The sequence below is a fragment of the Vombatus ursinus genome, unplaced genomic scaffold, assembly GCF_900497805.2.
Source record: "Vombatus ursinus unplaced genomic scaffold, bare-nosed wombat genome assembly UNPS02014810.1, whole genome shotgun sequence".
Classification (NCBI taxonomy): domain Eukaryota; kingdom Metazoa; phylum Chordata; class Mammalia; order Diprotodontia; family Vombatidae; genus Vombatus; species Vombatus ursinus.
In genome coordinates, this window is record NW_020954588.1 from 14,432,492 (window position 1) to 14,449,474 (window position 16,983).

At 39.4% G+C, this 16,983-nt stretch overlaps 1 protein-coding gene across 2 annotated transcripts in view; it reads right to left on the reverse strand.

The window, feature by feature from the left end:
* Positions 1-5,413: 5,413 nt before the first annotated feature.
* TM4SF1 (transmembrane 4 L six family member 1) overlaps positions 5,414-16,983 on the reverse strand; it is a 12,620-nt gene continuing 1,050 nt past the window's right edge. Inside the window, exons 2-6 of one of the 2 annotated variants that reach the window (XM_027875947.1) lie at positions 14,575-14,664; positions 14,348-14,493; positions 9,317-9,497; positions 6,346-6,405; positions 5,414-6,254 (exon numbers count right to left, since the gene is read on the reverse strand). In XM_027875947.1, the coding sequence (XP_027731748.1) occupies positions 6,391-6,405; positions 9,317-9,497; positions 14,348-14,493; positions 14,575-14,664 (432 nt within the window). In that variant the 3' untranslated portion in view covers positions 5,414-6,254; positions 6,346-6,390. Of the gene's footprint in view, positions 6,406-9,316; positions 9,498-14,347; positions 14,494-14,574; positions 14,665-16,983 lie in introns of both variants that reach the window. The other variant, XM_027875946.1, reaches the window with a different exon arrangement.

The following is a 16,983-nucleotide window of genomic DNA, read 5'->3' on the forward strand; positions in this document are numbered from 1 at the left end:
TGTTGTTAAGGCAGTTGGGGTTAAGTGACTTGCCCAGGGTCACACAGCTACTAAGTATCAAGTGTTTGGTCTGAGTCCGAATTTGAACTCAGGTCCTCCTGACTTCAGGGCCGGTGCTCTACCCACTGCGCCACCTAGCTGCCCCCAGAATGATATATTCTTATATCTAGAATGGCAGAACCCCAGATGGCAACAGGGCATTTGACAGACGGTCCTGCTAACCGGCTCTTTTCCCCTCTCCCGGCCCACTTTTCTAGAGCAGGAGGAGGGAGGGAACGTTAAAAGCAGTTAACTCTGAAAACCATGAATTGGATTCAGGGGAATTTATTCTATCTGATTTGTGGACACCGGCCAATCCCACACAATCCAGGGCAACCCCAATAGGGTCACCCAAACCTCAGTTGCTACAAAAAATGCTCACTTTCCCTTTTCCCTCTCATGTTCAAATTTATTTTAAATACAGTCCTATTCCCAATTACCTTGCTTTAATGCATACATTTTTAGAGAGCACCACACATTTCATGTGAAATTGAATTGTATCTACTTCCTGAAAAATAAAATAAAATAAAATAAAATTTTCTTCTATATGAAGAGGTACCCATATATTTAGAGGTAGAAAGGACAGCAGCTATCATCTAGTCCCACTCTCCTTATCTGACAAATGAGGAAATTGAATCCTGGAGTGGTTACATGATTTGCCCAAGGCCACACCTGTGATATGTCAGAAGGAGGATCTGAACCCAGATCCTCTGATTCCAGGGATAATGGAACATTCTTTCCATTCTTCTATGCTGGGTGTCTAGGCTCAGAGTCAGGAAAACCGGAGCTCACGTCTTGCCTCAGCTAGCATTTTCATAGACTTTAAAGTCTGTAAAGCAACTACAGGCACCAATTACACAGGTGAGGAAACTGAGACTGAATGACTTGCCCAGGATCATTCAGCTAATAAGTGCCTAAGGCAAGATTTGATCTCAGTTCTTCCTGATTCCAAGTCCAATACTTGATCCATTTTGTAACTTAGCTGCTTAACACGCCTCCCAGCTACTGCCCTATATCTCTCCTCCTTTTTTGGCTAAAATCCTTAAGAGAGTCATCTATAATCAGCATCTCTACTTACTTTATCCTCACTCTCTTCTATCTGTAGTCTGGCTTCCTACTTCATCATTCAACTGAAAGGGCTTTCTCCAAAGTTCCCAATGATGTCTTAATTGCCAAACCTCATTTTTTTTTTCAATCCTCACCTTTCTTCTCTGTAGCCTTTGACACTGTCCTTCACTCTCTTCTCCTTCACTTTCTCTTCTTTCCAGTGTCTGACTACTTCTTTGCTGAACATTCATTCCAATCCTCCCGCTAATAGTGAATGTCCACCATGGTTCTGTCCCGGGTCATCTCTTCTCTCTCTATACTATTTCCCTTAGTTATCTCATCAACTCCTATCAATCTTTTTGCAGATAATTCTGAAATCTATTCATTTAGCCCTATCTAGCCCTACCCTATGTCCTGACCTCCAGTCTCATGTCTACATCTACTATTGTATGTCTCAAACTAGAGATCCCAGAGACAGCTTAAACTCAATATATTCATAATTGAACTAAGTATCTTTCCCTCTAGCACTTTCCCTCTTCTGAACTTCTAATTGCCATCACCATCTTCCCAAGGGTGACTTGAGACTTGAACATCATCCTTGAATTCTCACTCTTTCTTTCACTCTACATATCTAACTTTTGCCCTGTCTAGTTGTTTCTAACTTGGCAATTTCTTTCTTACATGCCCCCTTTTCTCCTTTGAAATAGCCACACTAGTGGAGACCTTCATCTAAGGGCTGAATTATTGCAATATTCTTCCAATTGGTATCCATGTTTCAAGTCTCTCTTCTCTCTACTGTATCTCCCACTCAGCTGTCAAGATCTTCCCAAAGAGCAGATCTGACCAGGTCACTCCCTTACTCCATAAACTACAGTGACTCCCTATTACTTCCAGGATCAAAAAATAAATCTCTTCTATTTGGGAAGAAAAGTGTAAGAAGACTGAAAGGGATGGTCTTCTTACTCTTTTCTCCCTTATACTCTATGATCCGGCGACACCGGCATTTTTCTTGGTTTCTCGCACAAGTCACTCTATCTCCCACTCTAGCCTTTTTCACTGGCTATCCCCCATGCCTGGAATGTTCTTCTTCACCTCTGCTGGATGCCTTTCCTGCCTCTCCCTCTCTTCCCCTTGCTAGTGCCTTCTTTCTGAGATTTACCATTTACACCTAGTAGTTTCCATGTTGTCTCCTCCTTGAGGATAAGGATTGTTTTTTTGTCTTTTTTTTTATATACCCTAAGAGCATATGTGCCTTGCACATAAAAAGCCCTTAATAAATGTTTGCTGACTTGACTCAAATTAACTTCACTGCATTCCCTTCATGGGATGTGTTTCACGTTTGTTTTCATTGACATGAATCTGAGTATTGCTGAGATAGAGTGGAACCCAGCAGCATGCCCTCCCCTCTCACTCTACAGAGACAGTTTTTGTTTGGGTTTGGTTTTTTGGACTGGGCCTTTCACTATGGTCACAGCCTCTTTCAGCTGACATCATTCTTTTCCCTTCACCTGATGGTGTCATTGTTCTCTAGTGTTCAGCGTACACTACACTGACATACAAGTCAAGAACACAATGATTTCCTCGTGTTTTGGGGTACCACCCTTTTCATGAGGCTCCTTAAAAACCAGAAATAAGTTTTATTCTAGAGTCATCAGAGGCCTGAATGGTCTTTGGAAGTGCTGTTAGCAGAGACAGATCTTGAGTTGTAATGGACTTCTGCCCTACTGGTGCCTCAGGCTGCCTGTAAAACAAAAACAAAAACAAAAAACAAACCAAACAACAACAACAGAAAAAACCAACTGGCTCTTCTCAGTGGCAGATAGTAAGATTGTCAAAGAAAACCACTGTCCAACCTTTGCTGCATAGACACTCATTAATTTTCATTTAAGGAAACTTCCTCAATGAGGCTCCTGAATGGTATGGTGGAAGAGGTGCTGAATTCAGGGGGCAGAAAACCTGCCCCCAAACTCTACCTCTGATATTTATTCCCTGTATAGCTTTGTCTGAGTCATTTTAACTCCCAGGTTTCAGTTTCCTCAACTGAAAAAGGAAGAAGTTAGACCACATGGCCCCTGGGGTCCCACGAAGGTAGTAACTACTGCAAATTCAGGACGTTTGGCACCATGTGCTTTGCTATTTTTCTACATCAATATTTATGTTTTTCTTAAGGTACCAGTAAATAAAAACCCATTTTGTCTGTGTTAACTGGGTTTTTTTTTCCCTCGGTCAAGTTTAAGGATGCAGTGTAAACCCAGGGTTTATGTTATAAACAGCTAAAGTGGGAAGCTATTTCTCCTTGGGATCCTCAGGCAAGTTCTTTAATCTGTGTGACTAAGAAAGCATCTGTTTATCGTTAATTAATTTGCAAGCTGGTGGAAACTTTGAGTCACTAGAATTTAGGTTTAGGAATAGGAAGTGGTTTGGGACAGAAGCAGCCTGCCAAAGAATTTAAAACAGAGGTGAACTGCAAATAGGCAATTTCCAGGCTTGTGCAAATACGAACTCCTGTTGCTTTGAAGGCGGTGGGGTTCAGTGAAAAAGAGGTCTGCTTCTAAAGTCAGAAGATGGGCTTTCCCCATTTTGCCACTTCCTACCTGTGTGGCCCTGGGCAAATCAGCTCCCATATCTGGCCTCTCTCTCCACAGCTGGAAAATGGGGGGATTAGATGAGATGATGTCTCAGATCCCTCCCAGTTCTAAAGCTATGATTTTAGGGATGACTACTGCTATCATGAGCACTGGTTATTTTTTTTAAGACTATAACACAGTAGGCTAACATGTATATGTATATATGTGTATGTACATATATACATATAATATGCATATATATGGATATGTGTATACAAATAATATATTTCATATATGTGTGTGTGTGTGTGTGTGTGTGTGTGTGTGTGTGTGTGTATGTGTATAGGTGGCACAGCGGCTAGAATGCTAGACCTGGAGTCAGGAAGACTCATCTTCCTGAGTTCAAATCCAGCCTCAGGCACTTACTAGCTATGTGATCCTGGATAAGTCACTTATTTGCCTCAGTTTCCTCATCTGTCAAATGAACTGGAGAAGGAAATGACAAACAACTCCAGTATCTTTGCCAAGAAAACCCCAAATTAGGTGACAAAGAGTCAGACATAGCTAAAAAAGGATTAAACAACAACACATGTATATATACAAATATATACTTACACATATATATATATATACTATCTATCTACTTATCTATCTATCTCTCTCTCTCTCTATCTATCTATCTATCTGTAGTATGTGTGTATCTCTATATAGAGATATCCCTGGGTATAAGTCTGAAAGGATGGTTCATTAAAATATAAACTCCTTTTTGAAAGGGACTTTTTTTCATTTGGGGCTTTGCATCTCCACTGCCTAGCATATCACTAACACTCAATAAAATATTGGTGGATTGAATTGAATTAAAAGTCAGGGAAATATTTCATCATACCTTGTCAGATTTCATGTTGGCATTATAGGTAGTTCAGGGCAAGGGAGAGAATTCTGGACTTGGACTTAGTAAAAGACCTGAGTTTGAATTCTGCTTTAATAGCCAGGTGAACCTGGACACAACACAACTTCTCTAGGACTGAAAAATGAAGATGTGTCTTACATGTATCTTATTGGGTTGTAAGGCTCAAATAACATAATATATGCCAAGTGCTCTATACATATGCCTTACCTATCAGGACACCTAAAAGCACTCTAGGATTGCCAGAATGTATATATCTGATTACTTTGTGGCTAGCTGAGATTTCTTTCAAATGAGATATTTGTAAAGTGCTTGGCTCCGTGCCTAGCACATAGTAGGCACTTAATAAATGCTTGTTCCCTACACTCTCCCCCACTTCTTTTCCATCTTACTTCTGTAATCATTTTGGTGGACGGACCAAGTCAGGAGAAGAGATAACAGCATCACAGACAACTTCTGAAAAGGCAGCAGACTTCGGCTGGGGCCTGGTTGTCTCCCGGCACACATAAAATATTCCAATAGAAAACTTTTGGCATATTCCTCTGGGAGTGTGACCCAGAGGGCAGTTGGGCAGCAAATGAAAGTTTCCACACTGGTCAGGAGAAGAATGAAGGAAATCTGAAGAGAAATAAGAGCCCTAAGGGACTGTGGGTCAATGGGGACTACTGGTGAAATGGGGTCGGGGGCGGGGGGGGTGGTGGAGGAGACAAAGTAAAGAAACTGAGGTGGGAGCGGGGAGAGAAATGTAAACCCTATTACTTTTTCCAACAATGGGAGTGGGAGCCTAGACAAGGAAGAACAATTAGAAAAAAGAAGAGAGAGTTTTAAAATTATGAGTGGAGGAGGGAAGAGGTTAAAATGTGATAAATATGCTTTTTAATTTTTTTTTTTGTACAAAGACTTGGGGTGTTTGGTACAGTACCTACTCTCAGTCCGTCTTTTCTCTAAACACTTAAATACCAACTCTAACCCCATCTATGCTGGGCCAACCTGCATGACTGTAGTCAATATCCTTCCATGAGTTTGTCATGGGGGGGGGAGGGGGCTGGATGCCTTCTTCCTCCATTAATACTGTTTTGTTTTGTTTTCACTGCTTCAATCCGTCTCCCTCTTTGTTTTCTTCTTTGATGACTTCTCCACAGCCTTCTCTTAACTTTGCCAAAGCTCCTTTCTTGTTGCAGATCTTCATGTCATGCAAAAACACAGCTAGGAAAACATAAAGGTACAGCTACACTAAGCTCCTCTTTCGTCAGTCCCAGGACAACTTCGTTGAGCAATTCTCACAGGTTGCAGGTATGCATTCCCTCCATCCCAGTTAACACTGTCACTTGAGCTAAAGGAACTTCTGAAGACTCTTGGAAATACTATACAAATGGGAAACACCATACACACAGTGAAAGAAGGTTTCTTTCTGGGTTTTCTTTCCTTCTTCTTTTTTTAAATAAAAGAATTCCAGGATGCTTCTTATCTAAAAAATATTCATGCACATGTGTGCAGTCCTTATCAGAATGTCATTTCTATCCATGGGATGTTTGTCCAAAGTATGACTTAATTTTGTGGCCTGATATGCTAGGGAGACATCTCTACTTATTCCAGTGAAAATCCTCTAGAAAATAGGTTTAAGTTTCTCCTGCATTGGATGAGTCTTGATATCACCAAGTTCAGGTCTTGCCGTAGCACAGACATTCCAGTCTCTGTACAGATTTATAAAAGTAAAGTATATGCAATATGATACAAATACTAATACAAAGTTTTACAAATTAATAAAAATGAAACATAAATTACAGTGAAATTCAGGAAGATTCTGGCTTCTCTTCTGGGGTAGTTCTTCTAGCAGTCATATTGCTATAAAGGAAAGAGAATAGACAGCATTATCAACAGTCAGCCCTGAAGATTTTAACATTTTAAGGCACTCTGTCCTGTCCATTAGAGGAATACTGTGGCATAATGTGTAGAGGGCTGAACTTGAAGCCATGAAGACTTTGGTCCAAGTCTTGCCCCGGATACATACTGGCTCTGTAGCCTTGGACAAATCATTTAACTTCTCAGTGGTCTAGGGCACGGTCTAAGACTATGATTTGTAGAGAAGGTACTGATCTGCATTGGAAGAGGAAGTTATCTTACTTGGGAGTGCCCTACATTCATGGAATCACAGATCTGGTCCTTATCTCTATAAGGCTGCCATTAAAAACCTTACTCTGAGGTCTCATCATGGTATGGAGGTGACCCATGGCAAAGGTCATGTCAGCTAGCAGAACATGATCTCCACTTGAAAAAAGTCAAGTACAGGACTGGTGATGGGCTATATTTCTATGGTCCAAGAATCAACCTATCTGAGTTCAAAGAGGCCCACCTTTATGGGAGTGATGAATTCTCAGCCAAAGATACTCTCAAAGACAAACTGCTAAGCAGAGAAAGTACCCATACCAATGAAATCACTGATGGCCTGGAGTTACTACTCCAAGTAGACCTATAAAATGTCTTCTCACACTGCAGGACATTTGCAAAAAGGAAATAACCAGTCACCAAGTTTAAAGCAATATTCCCTGTAAACAATGCCCAAGGCTTAAAAAAATATTTATTAAATTTCATAACCAAGCAGAAGTCCTGAGGGAAAACGACAAAAAAAAAAAAAAAAAAAGGCCCACTGGAATGGAAAGTTACTGATGTGCTTGTGTGTGTGAGTTAGTGTTCTCTTTCAAATGTATGATGAATTTATAATGAAAAGGTTTCATAAGAAAAGAGAGAACATTTGCAAAATCATAGATCTGTTCAATGGGCTGGCCATTGGAGAGGGAATCACGGATGTGAACCTCTTGGTCAATAGGTATTCTTTCACCCACGTGAGAATTGCTCTTGTAAATCCAACTCTAAATCTTGTAGATTTAGAGTTGGAATGGATCTCAGAAATCATCCCGTCTAACTTTAGCATTTTACAGATAAGGAAACTGAGGTCCATAGAGGTTGTGATTTGCCCAAGGCCACAAATCAGTGGCAGAGCTGGTGTTTGAACTCAAGTCTTCTTAGCGTCAAATCCATCAACTTAATTATAATCGTTCATGTCACTTTCTATGGGAAGCCTTTCCTGATACCCCCAGCTATCTGTGCTTCCCTCTCTGTTCCTCATAAAAAAACCTAGTTTATATCTCTTTTTTATATCTCTATATATGTACATTATCCCATCTTTGTACCCCTCCCCATATAAGCTGAGGGCCAGGACTGTTTTTGTTTTGTCTTTGCATCTTTAGAACCAAAAATAGTCCCTGGCACACATTAGATGTTTAATAAATACTGTTGATTGATTAATTATTTCAAAGCTTCAAAAGATCCATGATTTCATGGATGAAGGTTGTCACTCATGGAGACCTTTGAGTAGATAGTCTTCTTAAAAGGCTGTAAGCAAAACAATTCATCATTTGGTGCCAGACTTGGTAATGAACTTCTCCAAATTTAGCCAACACCAAAGATCCAAGTATCCTTTCTCAATTTGTACTCCATCTTATACTTATACTTTCTTAGCTTATACTCCTAGAAAACTTGCATCGGAAGCCCTTGAGGAAATCAGACTCTTGCTCCCTCTGCAACCAAATTTTGTTCTCGTGTTCTCATTTGCGGGAATGTTTTTCTCTTATTCCTAATAAGGGTTGAATTTTGTGGCAAGGGTGGGCTTTTAGGTTTGGGGTTTGATCTACCTTTTAAAGAAAGAAGGAACTCCATAAAGGAGAAACCTCTTTGTCTTAGGGCCAAATGTTTAGCTGGATTTAAAAGAACCTAAGCTTCTCCACTGGAGAGATCTGCTATTTACCTAATCCTGTTACCCAGATTACAAAGTCAACAGAAGAAAAACAAATCTCCAAACTGAACATTAACCCACGTTTGCTGGATTGAATTTGGACACACCCAGGCCAGCAGAGCAACATTATGCAAGAGGGTGGGGAGATTGCAGATAGTTTTTTTCTGAACTGAATGGTAGGGTATTTGTCCCCTAAACCATATCCTCAGGAAACATGTGCTTCCTGGTTTTCATAGAGGGGCTTTGTTATGAGCCTAACAGAGCTAGATGTACCATGTTGAGCATGCCCCTCACGTACAGTGGCTCTCTGATGGACCAAGTGTCCTTGGTTCTTGTATTCTCTGCATTGCCTTCTTCCCACTAGAGAATGAAGGGTACCCTAGAGCCTACTATACCTTGTATCTATTTATGTCTCATCAGCTCTACTAGGTAAATTCAAAATGTTGGTAGATGCAGGTTGGTGGGGGAAAGCCATGCCTTACAGGCACTGTGTTCTAATGAACATTTTGCCACCTGCAAGACTCTTTAGACTTAAGCTCATAGAGTAAATGGGACTGTTAGGGGCAGCGTTATAACTACTAATTCTAGCACCAGAGAAGGCACCATAAACCATGTTCTGGGGATAGTAATTGGAATGGTTCCCCCAAATCAAATTTTTAAGACAAATTCACTTGAGAACAAATAAGATACCACTGATAACAGCTCATACTTATATAAACTTGAAGATTAGCAAAGTATTTCGCATCAATTATCTTATTTGGCAATGTATATAAATGCTATTTACATAGTCTTATTCTTCTTATTTATTTTTGTTGTTGTAATTAGCTTCATTACAGAGGAACCAGACCCAGGAAGTTGATATTTGTATGCTTCTGTTTCTCCAATAACTTAAACTGTATTACATTGCAAAAATTGGACAATACTCTGTTCCCAATGAGGTCTTATTAGCATGGAGCCTCTTACCTGGTGGCGGGAACAGCAAAAACCACATATGCCTCCAAGTATGCCATTTATTATCTGGATGAGACACAAGATTAATTCGATTCCTCCAAGTGCCAAGAGAATGGAAAACAAGGTCACGTTCCATTTCACAATATTCTTGGGTTCGACGCACTCGTCCCATTGGGAGGGCTCAGTAAGGTAACTGTTGTTGATAAGAATAGAAATTGATTAGTCCTATTATGTTATGCCTGGAAAGACTTCTTTCCTTTTCAACCAGAAATATCAAAGCCTCTGATGCAGGCACTTGGCCATTCTATAAGATAATGATCCCAACACCACCCATGTTCCTGGGATGGATTTAAAAAGCTGAATTTGTTACCCCCAAAGTCCAGCATGCCAACGGTGCTGTACTTAAAGTCCAAGGACCTGGTTTTGATATAACCAACTCAGATACTTGTTTCTTTTGTGACCTTGGATAAGTCAACTCCACTGGACCTCAGTTTCCTCATCTGTAAAATGGGGGGAGGAAAGAATTGAGATGGAGGCTCTCTCAGATCCCCTTCAAATCTAAATCTATGATCCCAATCACTCCTTTCTTCGGAAGGACAATGAATATTCTCTCTAAAATAGCAAACACATATGAGATAATAATAACCAAGCTTGGTCCCAAAGAAGAGATGAGAAAATGCACCTCCCTCCTTTCCTTGCAGAGGTTGGGCACTGTGGGTTGGAAACACTACAAACCCTGTCAAACAACGTTGATATGTTGGTTAGTTGTGCTGAATTAATTTTTATTTCTTTTAAAATTCTTTGTTATGAGGAGGGAGAAATATATTCAGAAATGAAGGTGATCTAAAAACAGGATATAATTTTTATTTTTAATAATATATAAAGATATCATTATATTATAATATCTTATATATTGATATAATAATGTTGTTAATATCAACATACAATATTATATTAACATGTGATAAGTTATTATTGTATGCATAATACGAAAGACCCAAATTTAACCTACAGCCAGGCCCGACAGCTGTTTATCATGTTCATCATGATTGTCTTCATTATAATTTGTCTTAAATATCATTTGGGAATTAAGTTAAAATATTAAAACTAAAAAAAATTTAAAAAAATATTACAACATGCATACTTAGTGCAACATCAAGATTAAGCTGCTACAGTGTGGTTCCCAAGGTAAGGGAGTCATAGGACCTGGGCTCAAGCCTCCTCTTCTAAAACTTGCAACTTGAATGAATTCACACAAGTCACTTAACCTTTCTGGGCTTTCATTTCCTTCTAAGCAGACTGAGGGGGTAGCATCGGATGGCCTTTGAGATCCTGTCCAACCTCAGGTCTATGGTCCTATCATCAATACAGACACCAAATAGCAATACGGGGGCTTCTGCTGTAAACAAATATGACCCAGATGGTGTTTTTCTTAGAGTTAAATTAAAATCAGTCCCTATTTCCTGAGTACATACTAGTGGGTATCAGTGAAAGCAGCAGACCAAGAGAATACTGAGAGCTTGGGGCAAGCAGGTTATGATTTAAATTTTGATGTGGATAAGGCATGATGAGTTTGATACAAATAAAAACAATGCTTTATCTAAAATCCAAAAAAAAAAAAAGGCAGCTAGGTGGCTCTGTGGGTATAATGGATGTCTAGAGCCAGGAAGAGTTAAATTTAAATCCTGCCTCAGTTTTCTCATCTGTAAAAGGGAGATAATAACAGCACCTGCCTCCCAGGGTTATTATAAGGATCATTTTTATTAAATGTAAAGAGCTCTGCAAATCTTAAAATGCTAAATACTCTCTGCCTGTCTCTCTTTCTCTTTCTCTTACCTCTATTTCTCTCTTTCTCCCTCTCTCTTTTTCTCTTATCTCTTTCTCTCTCTTTTCCTATTTCTCTCTTCTCTCTCCTCCCTTTCTTCTCTCTCTCCACATATATATGCAGATATATACACACACATATACATATAGATGACTATATGTCTGTGCACATGTATATATACACATCTATAGAACCAGAAGGTTGCTTAGTGTCCTTAACAGTGTTATAAGCTTAGATTCTCCCATATAAATCATTGGCATGTGTTGTGAATGTATCTCTATGCGTGGTGACAAATAAGTTTGAGAACCACTCAACTTTTAGCCCAACAATTCAGCTAAATGTAGGCCCAGGTCATTTGTGATCTGTTTGTATAAAGGTCTAGCTAGTTAGGTCATTGGTTCATGTAGGTTTCTGCTTAAGAGACAACATGGCGTAGCGTAACGGTTCTCAAACTTTTTGCTCTTAGAACATCTTTACTTTCTTAAAAAAGTATTGGGGACACCCTCACCCCCTAGCTTTTATTTACATGGGCACAATTATTGTTATTTGCCATATGAAAAATTAAAAAGTCTTAGTATTATTATGGCAGCTAGATGTTGCAGTGGATAGAATGCCAGTCCTGGAGTCAGGAAGACTCATCTTCCTATGTTCCAATCTGGTCAGACATTTATTAGCTGTGTCATCCTGAGCAAGTCACTGTTTGCCTCAGTTTCCTCATCTGTGAGAAGAGCTGGAGAAGGAAACGCCAAACCACTCCAGTATCTCTGCCAAGAAAACCCCAAATGGGGTCACAGAGAGTTGGACATGACTAAACAGCAATAATAACAAAGTATTATTATGAAAATAGCTTTGATCTTGTAGGCTTGCTGAAAGAGTCTCAGGGACTCCCTTCGGTCCCCAGATCACACTTTGACAAGTGTTGCTACAGGTGGAAAAAGAGCTGGATTTGGAGTCAAAGGACCTGAGTTCAAACGCTAGCGTTGACATTTACTCCCGTTATATTTTCAGCTAGTCCCTTAACAGTTTCTTCATCCGTAAAAAGCTCAGAGAAATATATTGAAGCAATCCAGCCATTGTTTGACATGGTCAAGTGGGGCCAAAAAGGAGAATGTCATCCTTCTCTACACTCCTATTGCAATAGTCTTAATTTCTTCATGACAGGTATAATTCCCTATGGTTATGCACATATGAAATAGATCTCTTGCTCTGAACAAGAAATTAGCAGGACCCACTGCGTGGGTTATTCCAAAAAGACAAAATGGAGTTGGCAATAGAACATTGGAACTGGCATCAGGGAGGTTGGGGTTCATAAGCTACCCTTGACATTTCCTGGCTATGTGACCATTGTGTAAATCACTTAACTTCTCTGAGGCTCAGTTCCTTTATCTATAAAATGAGGCTAATAATATGTGTAGGAACCCTTCATTCACCAAGCTCTTACCAGGCTTAATTGAGGTAATGTATGTAAAACACTTGGCAAATTTTATAGTGCTCTATAAATCATTATTATTCTTCAGGGACTAGTTTAATGTCACATGTTGCAATTCTTTAAATGCTAACTACTAGTTTGGATTCCACAACTACGCTGTATTGGCTATAAACTAACAGTGAGAATAACTTGTTATACATATATAAGAGATGTCAAATGCCCAATTGGTGATCGTAGGGAAGAATCAAATACTGTACGATGACCTTCCTGAGTTCATAGATATCTTCCCCCGCCCTCCAAAATGAAAGATTGAAATTTTTAAAATGAATTCAGAAGGGATTAAAGGAAACTGGACAAGGGCCAGCCTTGAATGACTCCGTGTCAAAGGGAAAATGTTCTCTAATCATAACCTGTGTCTGAATATCCACGCCATTCTCTTAGATATTCTCCTGACTTCTCTTGATAATAACTCACATGAATACAATACTTAAAGGTTTTACAAATCACTTTCCTCATTAAAGCCCTGTTAGGCATATACTTATCAGGATTATTACCCCTCATTCTGCAGACGAAGAAAATAAGAATAAGAGAGGTTAAGTTACTCGCTCAGAGAGCTATTAAGTATAACATCTAGGATTTGAACCCATGACTCCTGACTTTAAGTCCACTGCTCTTTCTACTGCATCACACTGTGTCCCTGACAAGATGTAAATGCTAAAATATATTGGTGAGAACCCCTTAATTACACTGCCCTTCGGGCCAGGAACAATAGCTCTATGTTATAATAATATTATTATATTGTAATATTATATATTATTATGTAACATAATAATATATCATTATATATAGTATATATTATATATTTAGTATAACTTAACTATAATATATGTATATGTGTAAATACATGTATACTTGTGTGTATGTACATATATGCCATATATATATGTTACATACATTGTTCAGTTTTGTCCAACTCCTTGGGGTTTTCTTGGCAGAGATATTAGATGGTTTACTGTTTCTTTCTCCAGCTCATTTTACAGATAAGGAAACTAAGGCAAACAGGGATGAGTGACTTGCCCAGGGTCACACAGCTAGTAAGCACCTGAGACTGGATTTGAACTTGGAAAGATGAGTCTTCCTGACTCCAGACCCTGCATTCGATCCACTGTGCCAACTGGCTGAGGATTACATATAGGCAGTATTACATATGAATGTGTCTAATATACATACATATATGCATTTGTGTGTATATTTATGTATGTACACATGCATGTGTGTATACACATGCAGGATGTCCCAAAAGTCTTACTGAAGTTTTGAAGTTTTAAGCTTAAAACTTCAGTAAGACTTTAGAGACTCCCTGTTTATCTTAGCTTTACTACACATGGCTAATTTTGTTTTGACCTTGACCTGTGATATAACTAAATTCATGTAATAATCAGTAACACTAATAACATCTATCACAATGGTGAAATATCCTTTCATTTAATCAGAAAATCCTTGACACTCAATCCACTCAGTCAAGCGGAATGATTTAGTGGAAAGTACTCTCTGCCCTGAATTCAAAGGACCTAGTTCAAATCCCTGTTCATCAACTCACTCCCTATTTGTCCTTGGGCAAATCGCTTAATCTTGCTGTACCTCGGTTTCCTGATCTGTAAAATGAGGAGTTTGGAGCAGATGACCTCTAAAGTCCCTCCTAGCTCTCTACACCAGGTTGCTAAAAAGTACATTTCTTTCCATGCGTCCTGAAAAGTGGGCTTTGCCAGGTGCGTAAAACACTACGTACTTTCCATTGGTGTGGGCAAAGGTGTAGTTCCATTTGCCATAGTTGTCTAAACATCGGGGACCTTCAGCTAAGCCAAGAGCTGCGATGATGACACAGTAACCAGATCCTGCAATTCCGATGAGGGCCGCCAGCACGGAGGAGAGCATCTAGGGAAGAAACTGAGGCTTAGAAATGACCTGTGACCCATCAGCGGGACAGAGTGTGGGAGTCAGGAAGAGAAAACCTACCGCACAGCTCTTCCCACAGTTCTCATGGCCGCAGCATCCACAGCAGTCTTCCTCTTCCAGCCCAATAAATACAAAAGCAGGGAGGAGCATCTAGTTAGGAAACAAGCCAATCAGATATTAGTTTCTTCTCACAAGGCCTCTTGTTGGTTAATTTAAATGCTATACAAGGACTTTTTATTCTTCCTTGCCCCTAAGGGCTGTAATTGCTAATAGTCAGGAACAGCCAGGAGATGCCCAGTTGTGGTCTGAGGACCTGCTGGGGGCGGGACGCAAATGAGCTCATGCAATGTTGTGAAATTCTGAAGGGGAAAAAGTCTCTAAGGAAAACGAATTTTAATGCATTTAAATATGGCTAAATGTCATAAGGCACTCTACTTTGGGAGAGGGAACAGAGTAGGTGGGAGCTGGGAATGGAGCCAAACCCCAAAGTTGGGAAACACAAACTCAGCCATGGGTGAGTATGGAACTCTAGCTCTTGAGTATCTCACTAATTATAATAACTGCCTGCATTGCTTTTGCTAAATAATTAAAACATCTTAGACTGGGTGGAGAGTTCTGTTATCAATTCTTTATGGTGACTATGAATTGGAAAAATATCATTTTGGTTTTAAGATTCCCAGTATGGTGGCACTCTAGGAGGGGAATAGAGAACCAGCCTCAGAGCCAGGAAGACTTTCGTTCAAGGTTTTCCTCTGACACATTAGACAGTGTGACTCTGGGCAAGTCACTTAACCTCTAAGTGTTCTAAGTTTCTCTCTAAGATGATAAATAGCAGAGAAGATGCCAACCTGTATCTAGTAAAGAGAGTTCCCTCACTTGGGAGTTCCCCATACTAACAAAATCACAGGTCTAGACACTATCCCTGTATATGATATAGGAAGTTTTTTTAAAAATTTTTTTAATTAATTTATTTTTAGTTTTCAACATTCACTTGCACAAGATTTTGAGTTCCAGATTTTCTCCTCATCTCCTCCCTCCCCCCTCCAAGATGGTACGAATTCTGAATACCCCTTCTCCTAATCTGCCTTCCCTTCTATCTCTCCCCCCCCTTCTCTTATCCCCTTCCCCTTCAATTTTCCTGTAGGGCAGGATAGATTTCTATACTCCATTTCCTGTATATCTTATTTTCCAATAGCATGTGAAAACAATTTTTTTAACTTTTGTTTTTAAAACTTTGGGTTCCAAATTGATATAGGAAATATTTAGGGAATAGATGGGTCACCTTAAAAAAATTGATATAGGAAATATTTAGGGAATAGATGGGTCACCTTAAAAAAACAATTTTGAAGTCAATTTAATTTCTCAGCATTTAGCAAATATTTTTTCAGCACGTACTTCTGGAGAACGGATGATGAAATCTGCTGCCTTCCTCATAGTGGAAAACTGGGGGAAATTGTTTTCAGAACCAGTTACTATGTCAATTAGTTAAGATGAATTGTTTTTCTTTGCTACAAGGGAGGGTTCTAAGCTGGAAGGAGTGAAGTAATATGAGGAAATGATTGTGGCAAAAACAAAAAAGTCATCAGTAAAATATCCCTCATTTATCTAGTACCTTCTATGTGCCAGGCTCTGTGAATAAAAGCAATCAATCAGTCAATCAATGGACAAGCATCTATCCAGTGCTTACTGTATACAGGACATTGTGCTAAGTGCTGAAGATACAAAGGTGAAAAATGCCTGCCTTCAAGGAGCTCCTATTCTAAAGAGCTGACATACAAATAACAAGGTCACATAAAATATAGGCTGAGTAGAAGGAAGGAATTCTCAGAGGAGAAAGGTACTAGCAGGTGGAATCAGGACTAGGAAAGGCAAAACAAAACCGTTTGCTTCCATATGTGCAGGGAGGTAGACAAGTACAAGGACACAGATACTGTAATATAAAGCATGGAGTAAAAAAAGGCAATTTAAATTCAAAGCTAGCTTAGCCAACTGTCAGAATTACAGATCTCCAGCTGGAAGGAGCCTCAAAAGCCCACCCATTTTATAGATGAGAAAACTGAGGTCTGAGGAAGTTAAATGACTTGCTTACAGTCACACAGAAAGTAGGAGGAATAGCTGGGATTTGAACCCAAGTGTCCCAACTGCCTCCAAGTTCAAGGTTCTTTCTACTGCACACAATTTACTTATTAGGATGAAAGATTATATACGTATATATATATATTTCCCTACCTAACCAATAATCAGTAAGGTCATGTGCTTATAAGGTCACATTTCTGTAAGAAATTAATTTTTTAAGGTCCATTCCCAGTATGTTAGTAAAAGTGTGAACCCAAGCTGAGTCACATTTTTTTCCATGGCAGGGCTTAAGCTCACATTTTAAGTTCCTGAAGCTGGCATTCCAACACTTTCCAGTTAATTTAAAACACACACACACACACACACACACACACACACACACACACACACACA